Genomic DNA, 15,499 nt, shown 5'->3' on the forward strand with positions numbered 1-15,499 from the left:
TTTCTCTTTATCATTTACTCTACTGTTACATCTTTCTAGTGTATTTTTCCTTTCAGTTATTGTATTGTTCATCTCTGGGCTTTTAAAAAATATTTTCTAACTTTTTGTTAAAAATGTCTTTGTGCATCCATTCTTCTTCTGAATTCTTTGATCATCTTTAGATCATTACTCTGAACTCTTTCTCAGGTAGGTTGCCTATCTCCACTTCACTTAGTTCTTCTGGGGTTTTCTCTTGTTCTTTCACCTGGAACATATTCCTCTGTCACCTCATTTTGTCTGAGTTGCTGTTTGTTTTATTTATGTCTGTAGTTAGTTATGTTTCTTGACCTTGAAGAAGGGGTCCTCTGTAGGAAATGTCTTATGCATCCCAGCAGTGCACTCCCCTCTGGCCACCCAAGCTAAATACTCTAGGGGTTCTGCCTAAGAGGGATGTGTGGGTCCTTCTGATGTGGCGACTGACCATGTGGGTGGTCTGGTAGGCTTGGCTGGCCCCTCACTTGGTTGGTTGCCGGGCCCTGCTTTGTGTGGCTGCTGCTGGCTAGAAGGGTCTGGTCACTAGGTGGCTGACTTTTAAACCCTAGGAGGCCCTGGGGCTAGTGCTAACTCACTAGTGGGTGAAAACAGGGTTCAGAAGAAGACTCTGGGGCTATTGCTCACCCACAGGTGAGCTAGTGCCAGACTACTGTTGGCAGGCAGATCTGGGTCCTTGAGTCTGGTTGCAGGGCTCAGGGATCCCAGAGCTAGTGTCAGATCACTGAAGGTGGGATAAAGAGGAGGGGGCTGGTTCCTGGCACACATTTGGGTATGGGGCCTGGGGTGTCCTGAAACTTTTTGTTGGCCTGCTAGTGGGCAGGGCCAGGGCCCAGCTGATCCCAGGGCAGGGTCTGGCCTGCTCTGGGTGGACTGGGTCTGCAGGCTGTGGGATTGTGGTTTTCTTGTGCCTGGTATCTGCCCCCTGGTGAGTGAGGCTGATCCAGAGGCTAGTGCAGGCTTCCTGGAGGGCAGGGCTGGTGCCTGGCGTCTGCTGGGTGGAACTGAGTCTCAGCCCTCTAGAGGGCAGCAGTATGTCTAGGGGGCAGGTCTGGAGGTGGCTGTGGGCTTGAAAAGTCTTTAGACAGACTGTCTGCTGATGGGTGGAGCTGTGTCCGGTCTGGTCCCGCTCACTCTCTTCCTCTTTTTCCCTTCCTTCCTTCATCTAACTAAATTTTGTATGGATCTATATATTCCTTTCTGGTGGTCAAGGACTCCTGCCAGTACTCGGCTGGTGCTCTGCAAGATCTTCTGCATCTGAAGATATATTCCTGATGCATCCATGTAAAGAGATGCTCCACATCCACCTACTCCTTGGCCATCTTGTCTTCCCCCTCCAGAGTCTTTCTACTCTGGCATTTTGGCCCTTGAATGTCTCCAAATGCCCTATAAAAATCCTGTTCTGTAGACGTCAATTCAGGTAGTACCTTAAGAGCACCTTAAATCTAGAAAATCCATTTCTACTTTTATTTGGTGACTGAGCATCTCAATTCTATTTCTCAAATGCAAGGATCACAGGAGCTAATTAAAAATTTCCAGCAGCACATAATCTTTAGAAAACATTGCAGTGCTCTTTTTGGAAATGGATTCCCTAAACAAGTAATCCAAGGCCATCCAACTGTTCTGTGGCTTGTTCTTTGTATGTCTTCCCATCCCTTGAGGAGCCTTTGTGTTATGCTACTCCAAATCTATTGGGATTTCCTGCCTTTGAGGCTTGGTTAATGTCCTACACAAGTTACATCACTATTTCTACAAAAGAAGTAAAAGGTTTTACTATTCAGAAGAGATTAGTTTTTATTTGCTCTGTGGCTCATATCCTGCTGGTAACCTTTAGAAAATGTAAATAGATTTCAGGGCTTACTTAAAAAACATAGTAGTTAACAACCATTTACTAGCTGTTAATAACCATTTACTAGCTGTCTACTATGTATGGCATCTGGCCCAACGTGGTCAGAGGTCAGGGATATACAAGAAAAACCGACAGTATCTCTGTAGGACACGACAGTCTTCAGATTAAAAGGTCTGAAATATTAACAGAGGAGTAATGTGGGATAGTGGAATAAAATTGGATTTGGATTCTAAAAACCTATCCTAGGAGATGTGGTTTCAGTCACAGCTTTGCTCTCTTGGAGCCTGTTTCCTCATCTTAACAAGGAGATAATAACTGTTTTACCTTCTTAGCTTAGGACTATTATGAGTATCAAGGAGGAAATGACTGTGAAGCCATTCTGTAAACTAATATGCAAATGCAGGTTATGACTATTTGAAGTACTCAGCTGGTCTTTATAAATGCCCCTGAGATACCAAAATTCATATCTTTCACATATAAATTCACTATTAATGTATTTTGGATTCAAAAATAAGTATCAAACTATTGCCATACAGTTTGCTACTCAAGTTTTTAAAGTGAGCCCTATGATACTCTGTAATGACTTATATGGGAAAAGAATCTAAAAAAGAATAGAAAAATGTATATGTATAACTGATTGACTTTGCTGTACAGCAGAAGCTAACACAACATTGTAAAACAACTATACTCCAATGAAAAATTTAAAAATAAATAAAGTGAGCCCTGTGACAACCATGGCAATGAAAACAGGCCTAGGGCTTCAGAATACACTATCTCTGGTGGTCATAGTTCCCTCTGAGGAACTTTTGAGGAAAGTAAAGTAATGACTTTCTTGATGAAAGTGAAAGAGGAGAGTGAAAAAATTGGCTTAAAGCTCAACATTCAGAAAACTAACATCATGGCATCTGGTCCCATCACTTCATGGGAAATAGATGGGGAAACAGTGGAAACTGTCAGACTTTATTTTCTTGGGCTCCAAAATCACTGCTGATGGTGATTGCAGCCATGAAATTAAAAGATGCTTACTCCTTGGAAGGAAAGTTATGACCAACCTAGATAGCATATTTAAAAGCAGAGACATTACTTTGCCAACAAAGGTCCGTCTAGTCAAGGCTATGGTTTTTCCAGTGGTCATGTATGGATGTGCGAGTTGGATGGTGAAGAAAGCTGAGTGCCGAAGAATTGATGCTTTTGAACTGTGGTGTTGGAGAAGACTCTTGAGAGTCCCTTGGACTGCAAGGAGATCCAACCAGTCCATCCTAAAGGAAATCAGTCCTGGGTGTTCATTAGAAGGACTGATGTTGAAGCTGAAACTCCAATACTTTGGCCACCTGATGCGGAGAGTTGACTCACTGGAAAAGACCCTAATGCTGGGAAGGACTGGGGGCAGGAGGAGAAGGGGACGACAGAGGATGAGATGGTTGGGTGGCATCACTGATTCAATGGACATGGGTTTGGGTAAACTCTGGGAGTTGGTGATGGACAGAGAGGCCTGGTGTGCTGCGATTCTTGGGGTCGCGAAGAGTCGGACACGGCTGAGCGACTGAACTGAACTGAAAGTAATTACTTACTTCAGCCCTCAAAGCGCCAATTATTTTTTAAAACTTTTAAATGCTTTAGCATAAACTATTAAAAGATTATAAGGTGTACATTTTTGAAGGGAGGGATTTGTGACTTTTTAAAATTGAGGTATAGTTGATTTACTGCTGTACAACAAAGTGATTCAGTTATATGGACATGACTGAGTGATTGAATTGAACATGTAAAATATATATATATTCTTTTCCATTATGGTTTATGATAGAATAGCAGGAGACCAGGGATCGATCCCTGAGTCAGGAAGATCCTGTGGAGAAGGGAATGGCAACCCACTCCAGTTTTCTTGCCTGGAGAATTTCATGGACAGAGGAGCCTGGTGGGCTACAGTCCATGGGGTTGCAAAGAGTCGGACACGACTGAGCGACTAATACTAGACTAGACTATTGAATAGAGTTCTCTGTGCTAGGACCTTGTTGTTTATACATTCTACATATAAAAATTTACATCTGACTCTAACCTCCCACTCTACCCCACCTCCTCCCTCTTGGCAACCACCATTCTGTTCTCTATGACTGTGATTCTGTTTCTGCTTCATAGAAAGGTTCATTTGTGTCATATTTTAGATTCCACATATCATATGGTATTTGTCTTTTTCTTTCTAACTTCACTTAGTATGATAATCTCTAGTTGCATCCATGTTGCTGCAAATGAAATTATTTCATTCTTTTTTATGGCTGAGTGGTATTCTATTATATATATGTATATATATATACATATATATTTATATATACCCCATCTTCTTTATCCATTCATCTGTTGATGGACATCCATATCTTGGCTGTTGTGAATAGTGCTGTTATGAACATAAGGGTGTGTATATCTTTTTGAATTATATATTTGTCCAGATATATGCCCAGGAGTGGGATTGCTGGATAATATGGTAATTCTATTTTTGGTTTTCTGAGGAACCTCCATACTGTTTTTCACAGTGACTGCACCAACTTATCTTCCCACCAACAGTGTAGGAGGGTTCCCTTTTCTTCATACCCTTGCCAGCATTTGCTATTTGTAGAGTTTTTAATGGCAGCCATTCTGATCAGTGTGAGGTGGTACCTCATCATAGTTTTGGTTTGCATTTCTCTAATAATTGGCCATGTTGAACATCTTTTCATGAGTCTCTTGGCCATCTGTATTTCTTCTTTGGAGAAATGTCTATTTAGGTCTTCTGCTCATTTTTATGTTGGTTGTTTTCTTTGTTGTTGAGTTGTATGAGCTGTTTGTATAATTAAACCCTTATCTGTCACATCATTTGCAAATATTTTCTCCCATTCTGTAGGTTCTCTTTTCGTTTTGTTTGTGGTTTCCTTTGCTGCTTGTAAGTTTGATTAGGTCCCATTTTGGTTTGTTTTTCTGTTGCCTTGCCTTGGGAGATTGACCGAAGAAAACATTGGTGCCATTAATGTCAGAGAATATTTTGCCTGTGTTCTCTTCTTATGTTTAAGTCTTTAAGCCATTTTGAGTTTGTTTTTGTGTATGGTGTGAGGGTGTGCTCTAACTCCATTGATTTACATGTCCAGCTTTCCCAACACCACTTGCCAAAGAGACTTTTTCCTATTGCCTCATTTGTTGAAGATTAGTTGACTGTAGGTATGTAGGTTTATTTGTGGGCTCTCTATTCTGTTCCATTGATCCATATGTCTGTTTTCCTGCCAATAGCATGTTGTTTTGATTACTGTAGTTTTGAGTAGTCTGAAGTCTGGGAAGATTATGCCTCCTGCTTTGTTCTTCTTCTTCAGGATTGTTTTGGCAATTCTAGGTCTTTTGTGGTTCCATATGAATTTTAGGATTATTTTTTCTAGTTCTGCGAAAAATGTCATGGGTAACTTGATAGGTAGATTGCCCAAAGCACCTACCATCACCAAGTCCTTGCTTATCTCCCCAATCCCTCTCCTTTTATATGGAGCTCTAGATACACCCTTCTAAACTTCTGATGTTACTTGTCCACTTGGAGTTTTCACATGCGTAGTTCATAGGGCTGGCTCCTTCTCATTATTCTTCAGATCTCTGCATGAATAAGCACATGGAAGAAAATGTGGGTAGTCGTTCTCTGGTTAAGTGGCTCATTACCATATCGCAGTCTTGTTTACCAGCTGAGTGGGTTTGAACTTTCTACAATTCTATCATGACTGTTTTGGGACTGTTTTCTTTGATTTAATTTTTAATGATTAAGTGAAATATCATGAAAAAAAATCATGGAATACTTGAACACAATCTACTACCTAATACTTTAGCTACATTTTAGAAAATACAGTCCAATAAAACTGGTTTATAAATTACCAGACACAAAAGATCAACTCAGAGACCTTCAGCTTTGACCCACTTTACTCTTTCTTCTCAAAGAATGGTTGAACCTTGAAAGGAGGCTCAAAAGTTTCATAATTCACTAACACCCAATCTCTTCATAAGTACTCAACACCCAATCTCTCAGTCTCAGTCTCAGTTCAGTTCAGTCGCTCAGGCATGTCTGACTCTTTGTGACCCCATGAACCATAGCATGCCAGGCCGCCCTGTCCATCACCAACTCCTGGAGTCTACCCAAACCCATGTCCATTGAGTCGGTGATGCCGTCCAACCATCTCATCCTCTGTCATCCCCTTCTCCTCCTGCCCTCAATCATTCCCAACATCAGGGTCTTTTCCAATAAGTCAGCTCTTCACATCAGGTGGCCAAAGTATTGGAGTTTCAGCTTCAACATCAGTCCTTCCAATGAACACCCAGGACTGATCTCCTTTAGGATGGACTGGTTGGATCTCCTTGCAGTCCAAGGGGGTCTCAAGAGTCTTCTCCAACACCACAGTTCAAAAGCATCAATTCTTCTGCGCTCAGCTTTCTTCACTGTCCAACTCTCACATCCATACATAACCACTGGAAAAACCATAGCCTTGACTAGATGGACCTTTGTTGACAAAGTAATGTCTCTGCTTTTTAATATGCTCTCTAGGTTGGTCATAACTTTCCTTCCAAGGAGTAAGCGTCTTTTAATTTCATGGCTACAGTCACCATCTGCAGTGATTTTGGAGCCCAGAAAAATAGTCAGCCGCTGTTTCCACTGTTTCCCCATCTATTTCCCATGAAGTGATGGGACCAGATGCCATGATCTTAGTTTTCTGAATGTTGAACTTTAAGCCAACTTTTTCACTCTCCTCTTTCCCTTTCATCAAGAGGCTCTTTAGTTCTTCACTTTCTGCCCTAAGGGTGGTGTCATCTGCATATCTGCAGTTATTGATATAAGCTTTCCCAAAAAATATAGGGCTGGTAAGAAACTTACTTCTTCATAATTATAAGAAGCTAGTAAATATACACTATGTATCAGAAGAAATAATCTCTGAGCAAAAGCTCTGATGTCAGCAATTTTTAATATTCAGGGTAAAGAGAGCCATTTCATGACAGGCATTTTACTTGTGACTAAAGTGAAAGGCAAAACTAAAATTCTTTGTATCTCAAGCAGATCACTTTATAATCAGAATAAATCAAGTAAATGGATACATAGTTACCAGGAAATACTTACCTGTTAATTCTCAACAGATAGCAGCAGTTCCCCAAGTGTGACCAGAGAACCACTGGAAAGCCCTGAGACCCAGTCAGGGGACCTATGAGGTTCCACCTTTTCCAACCACTTATTCCTGAGGCTGGATTTTTTTCATGTATTTCCACCAGAACAACGTGGCGTAACAGACTGAATGCAGCAGCAGGTAAGAGAGTCCCGCTGTGTTTCAGTAAGCCAGGTAATAAAGAGAAATGTAAAACAATGCCACTCTTCCCACAAATTTTATTTTGAAAAACATATTTTTTAATAAAAGTGTAATTTGGCTTGTTACTGTAAAACCAATTGATATTTTTAAAGGTTTCTCAGTTTTTTTTTAAATGTTTTTAAGCAATATTTTATTTGTATTTAGTTTTGGCTCAGCTGGGTCTTCATGGCTGTGTGTGGGCTTTCTCTAGTTTTGGTGCCTGGGGGCTACTCTTTGTTGAGGTGCGCAGACTTCTCATTGTTGGCTTCTCTTGTTGCAGAGCACGGGCTCTGGGCACGTGGGCTCAGTAGTTGTCGCGTGTGGGCTCTAGGGCATGCAGGCTTCCATAGTTGTGGCTCATGGGCTCTAGAGTGCGGGCTCAGTAGTTGTGACTCAGGGGCTTAGTTGCTCCACAGCATGTGGGATCTTCCCAGACCCACATGGGAAGGAATGGAACACATGCCCCCTGCATTGGCAGGTGGATTCTTACTGCACCAGCAGCAAAGTCCCTAAAAGTTTCTCAGTTTTTATTTCAAATACAGTTAATATCATTAGATATGACCCACATAAACAAAAGCTCTTTGGGGTCCTCATTAATTAATGGCATTAAAGGGGTCCTGAGGTCAAGCTACTCTATACATCAACTATAAGCACTTTTATCTCAAAAAGAATGTGCTTGGAGCATATAAAGAATACAGATACAAGATGGACAGTTAAGAAAAATCAAATGGAAATGTGAGGTTCCATAGTCCAGGACTCCATTATTTAATGTAATGACATTTTATTGTTTTTATCTATTTTTTTGGCTGAGCCGTATGGCTTGTTGGACTGTAGTTCCCTGACCAAGAACTGAACCCAGGCCACCACCACAGTGAAGTGCTGAGTCCTAACCACTGGACTGCCAGGGAATTCCTGACATTTATTTTAAAGAGTAATAAATTATGTTTGCCCATTAGAACTTTCAAATCCATCTCAAATCCCTGGGAAACTAAACATTTGAATTGGCTGCACGCTGATTCCCCACCTACTGGGGTAAGCCAGGGCAGTGTGACAGTGTGCCAGAGTTACGTATGTCTGTGAAAACAGTGTATTAGCAAGGCTGCCACTATCATAGAAGGAAGACACTTAAGAATTAAGGTTATAATGAGGTAAAAGTACACATAAAATTTATTTTTTAAGTCTTTGTATCAGATTGCTTCTCTGGATGTTAGAAGAATAGTAAGATCTTAGTCAACAAAATTGCAAGAAGTCAGTAGAAAAGTTGAGATCTCTGCTGCTGCTGCTGCTGCTGCTGCTGCTAAGTTGCTTCAGTCGTGTCCGACTCTGTGCGACCCCACAGACGGCACCACACCAGGCTCCGCCGTCCCTGGAATTCTCCGGGCAAGAACACTGGAGTGGGTTGCCATTTCCTATCAGATTGCTTCTCTGGATGTTAGAAGAATAGTAAGATCTTAGTCAACAAAATTGCAAGTCAGTAGAAAAGTTGAGATCTCCACTGCTTCTAAAAGCTGTGAACATTCTAACGAGGGTTATTTGTGTGGCAAATTAAGAGCTCACTTTCATAGTGCTCTCCCTCACATCTGCACTAATGCAGTAAGTAGGAGTCAATACATTAACAAAACAGCTCATTTACAATTTTCTTGTTAAAAAGAATTAAATGCAGGCAAATAGGAAAATCCTCAATTAGAAATCAACTTAGTCTCTCAGGCTTTAATTTTTATTTTTGGTTGTATTGGATCTTCGTTGTTCTATGTGGGCTTTTCATTGAGATGGCTTCTCGTTGTCAAGCAGAGGCTCGAGCACGGGTTTCCGTAGCTGCAGCACACAGGCTTAGTAGTTGAAGCTTCCGTGCTTGAGTGCAGGCTCAGGAGCTGTGTGGTACCAATCTAGTCGCTCCCTGGCATGTGGAATCCTCTCAGGCCGGGGATTGAACTATTGTCCCCTGCATTGGCAGGCAAATTCTTATCCTCTTGTGCCACCAGGGGAAGTCTTTCTCGTGTCTTCTTGAAAAGTGAAAGTGTTAGTTGCTCAGTCTTGTCTGACTCTTTGCAACCCCATGGACTGTAGCCTGCCAGGCTCCTCTGTCCATGGCATTCTCCAGGCAAGAATACTGGAGTGGGATGCCCTTTCCTTAACTACACTCATATTCTAGGAATATGAGGTTTTGGGGTTTGACATATAGGTTAAATGACATGTGGTGAAATGGTTGGCACAGTGACTGGCGCATAGGAAGTTCCTGACATTTAAGCACATTTACACAAATAATAAAAATGAGACGCAGAGAACATTTACAGTATATATGTCAGTGCTGCTGATCTCACCATTTAATTACCCAACACTTTCAAATTTTAAGTTCATTTTAGAAAAAAATATAAGGGCCCAGAGAAGTCAGATAAATTGATCAAGGTGTCACAGAGTGAGAGGTTGAAATGGGATTAGATCTGCTTCCAGCTCATGCTCTTTATACAATGCAATGCTGTCTCCTAGGAGCGCACACACAGCCAGTTTGCTTCAGAAACCTATTCACCGTTAAGGCGTGTTCTGTGCTCAGGATGGTTAGGTTTATTTCACTATTTCATAAATAGTTGAGAAAAAAAAGTATTAACCTTCCTTCCAAATATAAGTAACTACAGGCCTCAATTTATTAGTAAGCAGCTCCTAACCAATAGCATTATGGATATCATTCAGGCAATTTATTAAAATTTTAAAAAAAGTAAACATCCAAAGTACTGTACAAGAACATTGTATACATTTATGGTTCCTGAAGATCATATCAGAGAAGTAAAAAACATCTGAAGAGGGAAAAAAGTGAATCTGGAATGGCAGTGGAGATTCACACAAGTGTATGAAAATTTCAAGAACAGTAACTAATTCTCCTTCACTCCCCCAAATATCAGGCAAATATTCAGAGATAAATCATTAAACTGAATGGAACCCCAATGAGGCAAGTTTTGTTTTCCTTTCATGGGCTCTGAAACAAACTACTGGTAAAACAGCAAACTGTATGTTGAAACACAGTAATAACCGAGGTAGGGGCTCACTTCTGTCTTCAGAAATACAACACTGGAAGAAGCCATAGTACAGAAAATGCTTGAGATAAATCTCAGTTTTATTAAAAAAAAATTTTAAACACAAAAGTTTAGAAACAAACTATTTCTTTTAAGGACCGTATATATTTGAGAAGGTGATGCTATACTTCTCAAAATTCAAGATTACAGATTTCAAGTATCAGTGAAGATACTCTCCATGCTGCTACCAGAGCCTGGTTTGATTGCTCTGAAGTAACAACACTTGAAAGCTCCTATTCTTTGAAACTAATTTAAACACATTGAATTGTTGAAAGATTAAAAACCACAGTCAGCTAATTACACTCTCTCTCATCTCTTATTCAGCAAATGAATCACTTTTCATTACTGCTTAGCAGAAGTACATGAATTTCTGCCTAATTAGAAATGTTGTAGATGGAACATTAGCAAAAATGGAGCGGGTCAGGATATCTTTGCTGCTTCATTTTTAATTCCTAACAGTAGAGTCTGATAGGAAGGAATAGAGAAGTCATTAAATAATTTTGAATTATTTATAAAAATTACTTTACCCAAATTATAATTATTTTTTCCCCAAACGGTCTCAAATGTCTAACATAATGAAAGAAAAAGCAGTTCAACATTGATTTTAATGAACATTTTAATGTTATGTATAACAGAACTTTATGAATACAATGGAAACAAAGGTTCATCAATTTAATTTAAAAAATTTCAACACAAAGTGGGGAGGTAATAATTTGATACCTATATTATAGTATTCATTTTAAAAAATATTCCCAGCTTGAGGGTGAAATAATTTTGCATTCCAAACTCTAGAATCATGATTTTCATGTGAGCTTAATGCAGAATTACAGCAGGAAAACAAAAACATTTTAATTAATTTCCTTTATTTGCATTAAATCAATAAAATCTTTGACTGCTACAGGTCTCCTTTAATAATATAGATATTTAACTTGCCTCTATTGGAACCATATTGCTAATGCCATATTATATACACTCAAAACCAAAACAAAACAATACTGTATAAAATCTAAAAGCCAACATTGTCGAGTTCTTACATTTATATTTAAGGTCTTAATGAATTTTCACCTTTTCAATTTTTTTAAAAGACACCAAAAAAAATAAATATTTTTCTCTTTTGACTGTTCTGACTCTTACACAGTGGCTACAGGGATAAACATGGAAGGGAAGTCTTGCCAAGTTAATCACTGCAAAGTGTAAATAATGACTGCTAAAAACAAAAATACTGGAGGTTTTTCTTCTTTTAAAGGAAACCATAGAGCAGTCCCCCAAAAAATATTTTTTCTAGTTCTGCACAAGATAATTATAGCAGAAGAAATGGGAAAAGTCCCATAGCTGTCACCAATTGCTTAAAGAGGTTTTGTTACAATAAAAATTTGGATAGTATAATAGCAGTGTTGTTGGAACATTAGCAAAAGTATATACATTCCAGTTACCTTTGATTTAGCCATAATCACATATGTATGCCTTTTTTGGACAAAAATATATATTTTTATAAAAAACTGATCATCCAACTTTAATGATTTCATATATGGACTCAAGAGTGGTAGTAAAAGGAACAGACCCAATTGTGACAAGGTGATTCAGGGACAGAAAAATCAAGTTCTTCAGGAAAAGAAAAGTATAAAATTAGAGATTCAAACACGTTTATTCAGCCCTATTCTAGTCTTCCCACATATTATGATATTAAAATTGGCTCTTCAATTTATAAAGGCTTTCAACGATCTCACTACCCCATTTGTGGTCTCACTGGAAAAATGTTTCAGACTGCCTCATCTGAAGTGCCCTTGCCTGGCCATCTAAAATACTAGACATTTCACTTTTATAAAACAGCCTTTTTGGCTCTTAATGTAGGTATATTTTAATTAATTGATAAAAGAAAGGGGAGTTGATTAGCATTTTCCATCCCAACATCACCTATCTACACCGCTAAAAATCCTTCACTCAATCTGTTCCTTTATATTCTCTTATTTGCTAAAGTTGGCAAAATTTGCAAAGGCATCTTGCTTGGGTTGCACAGTTCCAGAAGTCATGGCTAAGTTGGGCATGCCCATTCCCATTGTGCCTGTCAGGCCCATCCCTGGAGTTGACATCCCTATGTTCATATTCATGCCCATCATGCTCTGGTTCATCATTGGACTATTTCCAAGAGGGGCCATTCCCATGGTGCCAGTCATCACATTGGGCATGCTCATAGGCATGGGTCCCCCCATCAGAGGATTAGTTTGAGGCCGGACAGGAAGCATGTTCGATGGAGAACTGAGGTTTACAGCTCCGAAACTTTGGGTCATCATAGTCATAGGCTGTTGCATACCTAACAGAAGAAGAGAGACAAAAGAACTTTACCATTCTGAACTCTTAGATTTATAGAGCAGAAAAATAAGACAATCTTCCTGACCATCAATACTTGTAAGCCCCAATAAAATTACTTCATAGTGATTTTATAAGAGAAGTCAATCGTCAATTAACTTGTATTGATTACTCTTGAGACATATTCAGTGGCTGTTAGCTCTGGTTTCCCCAAGATGTAGAAACAGTAAGAGTGGCCTGGAGGAAAACATCAGGCAATTTAAAATCATTCCTATAAAATCTGTTATTGAATCCAACCTAACAAGTTGTCAAGAGCTATTGTGTATCAAAACCTTTAAAAAGGTTTTATCCTTTGACTTGCTCTATTTTTAGAACTTCATACTAAGGGGGAAAAAATCACAAGTACAAAGATTTACACAAAATCGTGGAGTTACTTATAGCAAAAAGCTGGAAACAATGGAAATAGAGGAACTGCACAGTAATATGATGGATAATTATAAAGATTCAAAAATCATACTTTCTTAAGACTATTCAACATAGGAAAAACAACAATTTAATGTTGAATGTGAACTCCAAGAAATAAAGTATAGACATAATGTTCTTAAGCATTAAAAATGCGGGTGGCAAAGATGGAATGTGAAGAAATATCAATTAATGGTGATTATCCCTGGATTATGGAGTTCAGATGAGTTTTATTTCGTTGACATATCTGCCTATGTTAAAAACAGTATTTTTTATTTTAGTGATCAGGCTCCCAAAACTCACCATCATACAATAAATGTTATCATGCTAAGACCAGAATACAAAGCAATTTAATGTGGCAGGAGGGATACCAGGTCTTATGTGAAAAAAATCTTAACGTGAACACAAAGCTACCTTCAGTACGTTTTAAAAGTAGTCCTGGCATAACGGCAAAGGATTACAAGTACACAAACAAATGGATGTCTTGCAGTAACTTACTCTGTTGTTGAATCATGGTATTGAGTGATGGCTGCTGGGGTTTGGAAGGCTGCATACCAGGTAGTAAGTTGTCTAGGCTGATGTTTACACTGGGGTCAGACCAAGTAGAGGGCAGGGTTTTGCTGACTGACTTCTGGACCATATCTGTATTCTGATTATAGAGAGGATTAGGCTTCTGCAGCACTGTGCTAACATTTTGCAAAGGCTGGAAAATAGAAAAATGCTCTAAAAATTAAGTATCTTATCTATAAAGATTATCAAATGGCAATTTAATCATGGTAACTCCAAAAACTGATATATACTAGCCTTTGTAATAAACTTCTGAAACTTTTAATGTTCTATATTAAGGTCTTCAATACCATTCCTGTACCACTATAGCCTCCCATAATATTCCTCCTGAAGTCCAAATCATATTTGGAGAAAAAACTAAGATATTTACATTAACAATTACCCTCCCATCACCCCAAGACTAGAAGCCATCATCCCAAGGTAACTACTAACTTCAGGTTAGTACAAGTGTAAGGAAATATACAAGTGGAAATTTATTCTTACAAAATGGAATTCAGGGTATAAGTTCTCATGCTAAAAAAAAAAAGAAAAAAAAAAAAACCAAAAAAAACCCATCAAGACAGCAAATTATACTCCAGAAAATCTGACTGATATATCCTTTCTCCATGTACATTTCTACTGCCTAAAGTGAGCAACACTAGCGGAACTTGCTATAATATGGACCAATTCAGGAGGAGAAATTCAGGAAAAAGCAGCAGAAGTACCTGGTAATTACTACCAGAATAACTGCAACAAGGACAGAAAAAGGGAAAGAAATAGGAATCGGAGGAATAATTAAAAATGGACCAATGCAAAGAATCACAACATAGATGCAATTAAGATTGTAAATAAGCAGAGTGGCTTTATGATGAGACCATACGAAAGAAACGCTATAAAGAATAAACTAGCTTGGGCTTGTTCAGTTCAATTTAATGGCACTGGTATGGCTTTTATGTCCTTTGTTTTTAATGTTAGGTCTAATATCTGTTATACACATCAGTCACCTTTCTGTTTCTTCCATCTCTTCCTTCATCCTAACACCCCAAGGATAATCTGCACATTAAAGTGAATAATTAGCATCATAAGCAAATATTCTGAATAGCCTAAGTCAAAAATAGCAAGTTCCTGGTACAACTTAGACAAATATGCACTTGTTTTAATTCTAAGTGAGTATTAGGTGATTTAGATTTAATTTTTAAAAGTGAATTAAAAAGTTCCTATTCAGTTGTTTTTCTCTATGAAGTGAGAGTTGAAAGCCTATATGCTGCTGCTGCTGCTAAGTCGCTTCAGTCGTGTCCGACTCTGTGTGACCCCATAGACGGCAGCCTACCAGGCTCCGCCGTCCCTGGGATTCTCCAGGCAAGAATACTGGAGTGGGTTGCCTTTTCCTTCTCCAGTGCATGAAAGGGAAAAGTGAAAGTGAAGTCGCTCAGTTGTGTCCGACTCTTAGCGACCCCATGGACTGTAGCCTACCAGGCTCCTCCAACCATGGGATTTTCCAGGCAAGAGTACTGGAGTGGGGTGCCATTGCCTTCTCCGTGAAAGCCTATATAAACATTATATAATGTATAGGAGGCCCAGAATAGGGAAGAACATTATTTTAGAGAATAATCTTCTATATTAGCAATATCTCTATTCCTTCTTCTTAAAAACACTTTTTTAAACTATTAAATACCAATTATTTGTTCAATAAAATTTTCAGCAAATGCCTGCTCTGTGCAAGGCATCATACTTGGCTTTGCATGGACAGCCAGATGGGTGAGAAAGACTTGCCCTGGAGAACCAAATGACTATTCCAGGGGAAAGGGCACAAGGTAAATGCAATGTATAAAAGTAATCTATGTATCACATACTTATTTTTCTGTTTTATGCTAATCTTCCATTAGATTAGTTCACAGCACCTCAAA

The 15,499-nt window shown here is 39.0% G+C and overlaps 2 protein-coding genes across 8 annotated transcripts in view; one reads left to right on the top strand and one right to left on the bottom strand.

Moving 5' to 3' along the window:
- The window catches only part of LSM11 (LSM11, U7 small nuclear RNA associated), a 110,327-nt gene that overhangs the window by 45,311 nt on the left and 49,517 nt on the right, over positions 1-15,499 (top strand). For 2 of the 4 annotated variants that reach the window (XR_014056695.1, XR_014056697.1), the window contains one exon: positions 7,004-7,170. Coding sequence is in view for 2 of the 4 variants with exons in the window: in XM_081500523.1 (XP_081356649.1) it covers positions 7,004-7,007 (4 nt within the window). In the remaining 2 variants the exon portion in view is untranslated. Of the gene's footprint in view, positions 1-7,003; positions 7,304-15,499 lie in introns of those variants that run through there. The other 2 variants (XM_081500523.1, XM_081500526.1) reach the window with 1 other exon arrangement.
- CLINT1 (clathrin interactor 1) overlaps positions 10,876-15,499 on the bottom strand; it is a 58,174-nt gene continuing 53,550 nt past the window's right edge. For 2 of the 4 annotated variants that reach the window (XM_081500521.1, XM_081500520.1), the window contains exons 11-12: positions 13,545-13,695; positions 10,876-12,588 (exon numbers count right to left, since the gene is read on the bottom strand). In XM_081500521.1, coding sequence (XP_081356647.1) covers positions 12,242-12,588; positions 13,545-13,695 — 498 coding nt within the window. In that variant the 3' untranslated portion in view covers positions 10,876-12,241. Of the gene's footprint in view, positions 12,589-13,544; positions 13,750-15,499 lie in introns of all 4 variants that reach the window. The other 2 variants (XM_081500519.1, XM_081500518.1) reach the window with 1 other exon arrangement.

This window comes from Giraffa tippelskirchi, chromosome 6 (assembly GCF_054371585.1).
Source record: "Giraffa tippelskirchi isolate mGirTip1 chromosome 6, T2T-mGirTip1v1.2.pri, whole genome shotgun sequence".
NCBI lineage: Eukaryota > Metazoa > Chordata > Mammalia > Artiodactyla > Giraffidae > Giraffa > Giraffa tippelskirchi.